At 44.8% G+C, this 9,426-nt stretch overlaps 1 protein-coding gene across 1 annotated transcript; it reads right to left on the bottom strand.

Annotated features, from left to right (window-relative positions):
• Positions 1–3,860: 3,860 nt before the first annotated feature.
• On the bottom strand, positions 3,861–7,340 carry LOC143280272 (uncharacterized). The gene has a single exon (XM_076584902.1). The coding sequence runs from the start codon at positions 7,338–7,340 to the stop codon at positions 3,861–3,863; it is 3,480 nt and encodes a 1,159-aa protein (XP_076441017.1).
• Between the last annotated feature and the right edge of the window lie 2,086 nt (positions 7,341–9,426).

The raw sequence follows: 9,426 nt of genomic DNA, 5'->3' as shown, positions 1-9,426 counted from the left end.
ATTTTCCCAGTCATGGGAGATCTTTCTGTGTAGCAAATTACGATGACAAAATCTACATGTATTTTTTTGAAAAGATATTTGTTTATCTAGAACTATTAGTGTACTCTTTTCTGCCATTCATGTTCTTAGCCGTGTCGAACAGTGTTCTTGTTTGGAAACTCAATGTGTCAGTCAAAGCAGCTGGCAGCCACTTAAGCCAAGGGGATTCTGAGCAAGTTCAAGCCCGTAAGAAAGCAGCTGACTCTGTGACTTTGACTGTTATTGTAGTGTCCATGTCTTTATTAGTTTTGACTTTGCCAGCCTCCCTCAATTATATTCTGCAATATTTTTCTCAAAATTACGGAATACTATCTGCCTCCGATAGGGCCAGATCAGTGTTCATTTCTACCATGTGTAGTTTACTTATGCACACCAACAGTGCAGTGAATTTCTACCTGTACTGTCTGACGGGAAGGAGGTTTAGGGAGGAGTTCATCAAGGTCATGTGGTGTGGGAGGAACAGACTTCAGCATGGTGCTCATCACTGACAGGAGATGTCACTGAACACACCACACGTCTGTCCCTGTACCCTTCTACTTCCGATATGAACCTGGATTAAAAGATGGACAGGGGGAACGTTCAGGCTGAACTTGACCACCCTGGATGTAGATGAGGATAGCAGAGTTAGAAATAAGCTAGTTTCCATTTCACACATACACAGGTGCATAAATGTACCACATTTTATTGATCCATCTGTTTCCTTATTTTCTATTTATTCAGTCTTTTTGTTTATTGTTATCACCATTGTTTTCTCTTCGAAGTCCTTTAGTGCAAATGCCTGAAGAAAATCATAAAATCTTCAAAATCATTAATAGTCTGTCCACACATATTGCGATGGAACACTCTAAGTAGATTGCTTGAATGACGTGCTTTGAATTAATCCTCATTATCACAATAGATATGGACAGGAAGAGAGGGGGTAGTGAGAGAACGGGTAGAGACTGCATAACGTACACGACTGGTCAGTTTGATTGCACAACCAATAGCAAAAACAACAACAAAACAAATACAGTCAACAGCATCAAAGACTTAAGTTGATAAAAAATACCTAACTTATAATGAATGCGCTAATATCATTAAGGATTCATTTCCTTCGCATTTGATTTATTTGAAAGGGTTGAATAGAGTACCAAGTCCTTCTCTCTTTGCAATACGCAGCTGGTCGCCACCATCAGACTTCACAAGGCCAACACCGCCAGCGCCTTCGTTATGAGGTCCTTCTCTCTTTGCAATACGCAGCTGGTCAGTGTCTGTTGACAAGCAGATGAAAAAAAGAAAGAATTATTATCAGTAGTAGTAGTAGTCTGTCTCTCTGTCTTGGTGTGTGTGTGTGTGTGTGTGTGTGTGTGTCTGTGTGTCCGTGTCTGTACAATGCACAAATCTTAATATAACTAAACAGTACGAATACAATACATTACATTAACTGAATGCGTAACAGGAAAAGAAAGTGTAAGAAGACAAAGACGTATACAGAACAAAAACATAGGCCATACATGGTGCATATTTGTGTGTGTGTGTGTGTGTGTGTCCAGATATTCAATGATGAACTTGACAGTCATCATTTTCCGGAATGCTGAGATGCCAAAAGAATACTTATGATATATAAAATTTAAGATTGATGATTGTGTTTTTCACGTGCGTTGTATGGATCTGCTGCTTGTGTGATCTGAAAGGTTGCAATAGGAATGAAAGAATATGATGAATGGTTTGATGAAAAGTGTCAACGAAAAAGAAGAGAGTAGTAAAGGGTCTTCTTAGGAGTTTCCAGTGGTACAAAACTGAAGAGAATCGTAAACAGAGCTATGAAAATGAACGAAAAGGACATTCTATTTAAATAGAAAAATAGAAAAGAAAAAGAAAATTACGGTAAAAAAAAAATTAAAGCATTCGATCAAAATTCGAGCTTAGTTTGTTCAACGATAAGATCAGTGCTGTCAGCAGTGGTATGATCATTTGCTGCAGTCTTTACAACAATTAATAACACTGTCACAAACTCTTTTAATACAATAGTAGTCTAGGGGTATTGGTTTACACAAAAGAGCTTATGCAAAATTGTCCTAACAATTTTAGGGGTGGTTTACTTAACCTGTATTAATTTTACTTATCCGGTACTAAATGAAAACGTGTAACAAGACAACATTTATACAAACAACTTTCAGAAAAGGGTGACCACACCAAATTTTAATCTTTAGAACATTTATTGAATCGTTTCCTTTCTTTTAACCCTCCCCTTTTTCCCCAACATTCATAAAACAAATAAAAGTCTAGCGACTCGCGGCCGCACTCATCATTGCCGACCAGGTAAGTGTTAATGTCCGGGGGGGGTAAAATCTAATGACTCATCTTCACGATGCGGCGCACAGTTGTCGAAGTGAAGTACACATGCAGGTCCTCCTCTCCAGTCAGCGAAACAGCCTCCCACGTCGTCCCTGGTTGTCCGTAAGTAGCGTCAACACAGTCCGCCCACCAGCCAGTCACGCCAGGTTATCAGATCAGACCGCCGAACAGTCACACAGATCTGCAACCACAGGTGCTTCCCCCATGTAGCCACCTATATTTTTTATTTACCCCCATATGGACTGAACCAACGTTGGCTCAGTCAACAGAAAGTGGGATATCCACAACCTACTAACAAAAATATTTCCAACATAATTCGTACTACCTGAACTCAACTTAAACCACGGTTAAACATGTTTTTCCCAGGCAGACAACTGGGCCACGCTACACCCATTTATCATCATTTCTTTTACTAACAAATATCTTTACTATACTAAACATACTATCAAATATATTATCTCCATTACACCCCTAATCTCACCATTAATAATTACAACCCCATTATACCCAAGTCTTTCACATGCACCCACCATACATTCTCACAACAACAGAAATATCCTTACCAGGCTATCTGGTGAGATTATCTACAGATCCACTACTGGACTCAGCAGAAATCACGACTTCCACCGTCAGCAACTGAACTGGCTCCAAAACCAGTAACCTGTCGACCCGCACTCCAGCAACCAGAACTTGTACTGGGAAACTCACAGTCGACTACATCCTGGATCTAACACTCCAGAAGAAAGAATTTCGACTACATTGATTCTGCAGTCTCCTGACTTGGCCCACTCTAGACCTGTCAACAATAATATGAGATTAGCACTCCGCTTAACTCAAGATCTTCAGGCAATCCCTGGATGGCTTGTACTATAAATATAAATGACGAACTCCCGAACTAAAAAAAACAACAAAGTCCTGTTCTATAACAAGGCACTTCGCACGACAGCAAAATCACTCCAGTACAGCACAAAACCCACAAGAATCTCCAGCAACAAATCAACATGCAACCAACTTTTACAGCACTAAATCCAACAATAAAAAAGAAACCGATGCCTCTGACTGGCAACACAAGCTTTGGACTCCCGCGATCCAAGGAAGAGAAGTGTCCTTCTGCCTCGAAGTTTAAAACCGGAAGCCCTTCCCGCAAGTCCCCTCACAATGAACTCTCCCAGCAGGGGAGACGGAAACACACAACATGGTTCCACACTACAATTATAGATCCGAATCTACCTGACACCCCTATGTAGAACTCAATTATCAGATCTTCCATCTGACCTTTTCCCAACTTGCCGACATACTCTGACATGTAACACTCTCCTTTCTTAAATGACAGTATGTATGTGTTTGTATCAGTCTCGCTGTGTCACTGAGTTGCACACACTCGCCGCCGCGTGCAAAAACACTGACATGTGACAATTCCCCCTTGCTTATGATGAAACATCCGTTTCATTCCACACAGCAATTCAACAGGTTATGAACAGCCATTAGAACGCCCGACTTAAAAAGTCAGCCCCAACGTTCTCCTTTCCAGGAATCACTTGTACCGTAAAAGAGTACGGCTGCAACAACAAAGCCCACCTCATCAGGCGACTGTTTGAATGCTTGGCTTTGTGCAGAAAAGCCAGTGGCTGATGATCAGTCTGCAACACAAAGTGTCGACCATACAGGTATGGCTCGAACTTTTCGACCGCCCATACAACAGCCAAACACTCCTGTTCCACTGTTGCATAGTTTCGCTCGGCTGAGGTCAGTTTCCGACTGGCATAGTGCACAGGTTGCCACAGTCCGTCGCCTTCCTGCAACAGAACAGCTCCCAGACCTTCGTTGGATGCATCCGTCCGCAGGATAAAAGGAGCCTCCGGATCAGCCAGGCGGACAACTGGTTCACAGCAGAGACGTTCTTTGAGAGTCCGAAAAGCCTTCTCGCAACTCTCAGTCCACTGAACTTGATTCGGCTTTCCTTTCTTGGTCAAATCAGACAAAGGAGCGGCCAAAGTGGAAAAATTCGGCACAAACCTCCTATAGTAACCCAACAATCCCAGGAACGAACTAACTTCTTTCTTCGTAGCTGGTCTGGAAGCATCTCTTATCTTGGCAACTTTGTCCTCGGTAGGTCGCATTCTGCCCTGTCCTACCACATGTCCCAAGAACTCGAGCTCCTCGAACCCAATGAAACACTTTGAAGGACGCACCGACAAGTTTGCCTCGTCCAACCTGCCGAACAAAGCTTCAAGAGCCTGTACATGTTGCTCCCAAGTGTCAGTGGCCACAATGACATCGTCCATGAAATTCTGCACATCGTCATGGCCCAAAGGTTCCAAAAGTCGCCTCATCACCCGACTAAAAACAGCCACCGCATTTTGGAGACCAAACGGCGTGACAGTCCACTGGAATTGTCCCAAAGGAGTGGAAAAAGCAGTTTTGGGTCTGTCCTCAACCTTCACTGGTACTTGCCAGTACCCCTTGGACAAATCTATCTTGGACAGATACTTAGATTTGCTCAGACGACAGAAAAGAAATTCTGGGTCAGGGAGAGGTTCCGCATCGAACTCCGTCACCCCATTCAACTTTCGATAGTCCACGCAAAACCGGACCCTTCCATCCTTTTTTGCTACCAATACAATAGGCGAATTGTAGGGAGAGCAAGCTGGTTCAATGACTCCCAGCTTCACCATATCCTGCACCTCCTTCCGGACAACAGCCTGTTTGGCATGAGGTAGAGGATACTGTTTAACCCTGACTGGAGTAGCCTCCCTGAGAAGTAACTCGCATTCGCCCAAGTCAGTTTTCAGCGGAAGATCAGTCACAACTCGAGCTCGCTTCTCAATCACTTGAGCAGCTTGGCTTCTCTGCGCAGCTGTTAGAGTTGGACCATAGCAGACATCTCCAGTACCTTCTTCAGCCTCCAGTGGACATAGCGGAAGTTTTTGAGTTGATTTCTGGGAAACCCCCTCATCCATCACAACTGCAACATGAACGGCGGAAACTGGTTTCGACTCTCCTGCCCTCTCCAAGTACTGCTTCAACAGATTGGCATGATACAGCCTCAACTGCCCTTCCACCTCAATCCGGTAATCAGCCACGCCAACCCTCTCCACTACGGTGTATGGCCCTTGCCAGCTTACCTGCAGTTTATTGTGCTTGGCCGACAACAACAGCAGAACTTGGTCCCCTGGCTTGAAAGTACGTGGCTTCGCCTTGCGGTCAAAATACCGAGCGTAACGACTCGATGACTTCCCCAGATTGTCCCGAGCCAAAGCACAAGTCTCCTCAAGACGGTTTCGGAGATCGACAACATACTGGGCAGTGGTTTTGACTTCCTCGGTTGCCTCCTCATCAGTCCAAGCTTGCCTGAGCACGGCAAGAGGCCCTCTCACTGTACGGCCGTACAGGAGCTCAAAGGGGGAAAATCCCAAACTCTCCTGGGGAGCCTCCCGGTATGCAAACAGAAGCACTGGAAGAAAACGGTCCCACTGTCTTGGTTGCTCCTGGCACAATTTCTTTAGCATGGACTTGAGTGTGCCGTTGAACCTTTCGACCAGTCCGTTGCACTGAGCATGATACGGCGTCGTGGTCAAACCCTGGATTGAGAGTAGGCAATTCACCTGTCTCATCACCTCACTGGTAAATTTCGTACCCCGATCCGTCAGAACTTCAGAGGGTATCCCTACACGTGACCAGATCTCGAACAATGCCTCCGCCACCCGCTCTGCCTCAATGCCTTTCAATGGAACTGCCTCTGGGTACCTAGTGGCATAGTCGACCACTGTAAGTATATAGCGATTCCCACTCTCTGAAGCTGGAAGGATGGGCCCTACCAAATCAACGCCTACCCGGCGGAATGGGGTATCGATCAACGGCATCTGGACCAAAGGCACCTTCTTGGTCCGCCCCTTCGGTGTCGCCTTCTGACATAGATCACACGACATACAGAACCTCCTCACCTCTGTGCAGAGTCCTGGCCAGAAAAACTGCTGCCAGATCCGCTCCAGGGTTTTCTTAGATCCAAGATGTCCTCCCATCAACGATTCATGTGCCAACCTCAGTAGTTCTTGTCTGTACTTTGCTGGTACCACTACTTGTTTATAAGTACCCTCTTTTCCGGAGTACTGGCGGTATAAAATTCCCTTTTTCTCAAGGAACTGCACTTTCCCACATCGACGCGCCTCGGTGTACGCCTCGGCCAGATCTGCGGCCTCCTGGACATTTTTCGGCTGTCTCTCTGTGATGAAAGTAGCCAACTCGGGTGACACTCCCGCCAACAGCTGCTCCATAAGCAAGAGATCCCTTAACTCCTCAAAAGTAGCACCCTTTCCTGACATTTCCAGCCAACGAGTTAGCCACAACTGGAGTTTCGCGACATGCCTACGGAAAGAATCGGCCTGCTCCTTCTTTGCTGCCCAAAATTTCCTCCGGTAGGAATCTGCAGAAATCTGAAACCTCAACAACAAAGCAGATTTCAAATCATCATATTTATCCACCTCCTCCTCCGTCAGACCTGTATACACTTCCCGTGCCCTCCCCTTCAACAGGGTTCCGAGACGAATAGCCCACGACTCCTTCCTCCAGCCATGGAACTTTGCAAGTCTCTCAAATTGGCACAAATAGCTGTCAATGTCATCTTTATCGTCAAAAAACGGCATCTCAAGACGGATCCTCTCAATCCTCAATCCGACATCCTCCTCCCTTACAGCTGCCGCCCCATTTGTGAGTTGCCTCTCATGCACAGACCTTTCCGCCAATTCCATACGCTCCCTGCGCTGACCCTCACGTTCCCTCAGTGCTCTCTCCTCACAATCCTGCACAAAATTTGCCAAGTCCTTGCCAGAAAGACCAATCTTTTCTCCCTCCTGCCTGTATGCAGCCAAAGAACCAACATTTGCTTGCTGAACCAACATCTCATGCAAACCCCCACGACCCACTCCCCGTGGAGTAGTAGCAGGAGTTGGAAAAAGATTCTCCATGACGTTAAAAAAAAATAAAGACCTCTCTCGGTGAACTCGCTATCACCAAAAACAAGGACCAAATTTTACACCACCACAAAAGTGCAAAAATTAATACGCCAACACCAAATCAATAATCATACTTTACCTAAGGAAATCCCAATAAGCGTACTTATGTTTCACAAGGGTAAAGGTTTAAACAAAATCAAACCTAAAATTTCCCACTATCGACTCGCCAGGCTAATCCCGGACGAGCCCCCAAAATTTGTCACAAACTCTTTTAATACAATAGTAGTCTTGGGGTATTGGTTTACACAAAAGAGCTTATGCAAAATTGTCCTAACAATTTTAGGGGTGGTTTACTTAACCTGTATTAATTTTACTTATCTGGTACTAAATGAAAACGTGTAACAAGACAACATTTATACAAACAACTTTCAAAAAAGGGTGACCACACCAAATTTTAATCTTCAGAACATTTATTGAATCGTTTCCTTTCTTTTAACCCTCCCCCTTTTCCCCAACATTCATAAAACAAATAAAAGTCTAGCGACTCGCGGCCGCACTCATCATTGCCGACCAGGTAAGTGTTAATGTCCGGGGGGGTAAAATCTAATGACTCATCTTCACGATGCGGCGCACAGTTGTCGAAGTGAAGTACACATGCAGGTCCTCCTCTCCAGTCAGCGAAACAGCCTCCCACGTCGTCCCTGGTTGTCCGTAAGTAGCGTCAACACAGTCCGCCCACCAGCCAGTCACGCCAGGTTATCAGATCAGACCGCCGAACAGTCACACAGATCTGCAACCACAGGTGCTTCCCCCATGTAGCCACCTATATTTTTTATTTACCCCCCATATGGACTGAACCAACGTCGGCTCAGTCAACAGAAAGTGGGATATCCACAACCTACTAACAAAAATATTTCCAACATAATTCGTACTACCTGAACTCAACTTAAACCACGGTTAAACATGTTTTTCCCAGGCAGACAACTGGGCCACGCTACACCCATTTATCATCATTTCTTTTACTAACAAATATCTTTACTATACTAAACATACTATCAAATATATTATCTCCATTACACCCCTAATCTCACCATTAATAATTACAACCCCATTATACCCAAGTCTTTCACATGCACCCACCATACATTCTCACAACAATAGAAATATCCTTACCAGGCTATCTGGTGAGATTATCTACAGATCCACTACTGGACTCAGCAGAAATCACGACTTCCACCGTCAGCAACTGAACTGGCTCCAAAACCAGTAACCTGTCGACCCGCACTCCAGCAACCAGAACTTGTACTGGGAAACTCACAGTCAACTACATCCTGGATCTAACACTCCAGAAGAAAGAATTTCGACTACATTGATTCTGCAGTCTCCTGACTTGGCCCACTCTAGACCAGTCAACAATAATATGAGATTAGCACTCCGCTTAACTCAAGATCTTCAGGCAATCCCTGGATGGCTTGTACTATAAATATAAATGACGAACTCCCGAACTAAAAAAAAAAAACAAAGTCCTGTTCGATAACAAGGCACTTCGCACGACAGCAAAATCACTCCAGTACAGCACAAAACCCACAAGAATCTCCAGCAACAAATCAACATGAAACCAACTTTTACAGCACTAAATCCAACAATAAAAAAGAAACCGATGCCTCTGACTGGCAACACAAGCTTTGGACTCCCGCGATCCAAGGAAGAGAAGTGTCCTTCTGCCTCGAAGTTTAAAACCGGAAGCCCTTCCCGCAAGTCCCCTCACAATGAACTCTCCCAGCAGGGGAGACGGAAACACACAACAACAACATGGTTCCACACTACAATTATAGATCTGAATCAACCTGACACCCCTATGTAGAACTCAATTATCAGATCTTCCATCTGACCTTTTCCCAACTTGCCGACATACTCTGACATGTAACACTCTCCTTTCTTAAGTGACAGTATGTATGTGTTTGTATCAGTCTCGCTGTGTCACTGAGTTGCACACACTCGCCGCCGCGTGCAAAAACACTGACATGTGACAAACACTAACCCCGAGAATGATGTAGTGGTTGATGACGCTGGGGATTCTAATGAACCTTTAATTATG

This window comes from Babylonia areolata, chromosome 3 (assembly GCF_041734735.1).
Source record: "Babylonia areolata isolate BAREFJ2019XMU chromosome 3, ASM4173473v1, whole genome shotgun sequence".
NCBI classification, from domain to species: domain Eukaryota; kingdom Metazoa; phylum Mollusca; class Gastropoda; order Neogastropoda; family Buccinidae; genus Babylonia; species Babylonia areolata.
The sequence above is the reverse complement of the archived record's forward strand: the minus strand, read 5'-3'. Positions and strand labels throughout refer to the sequence as shown.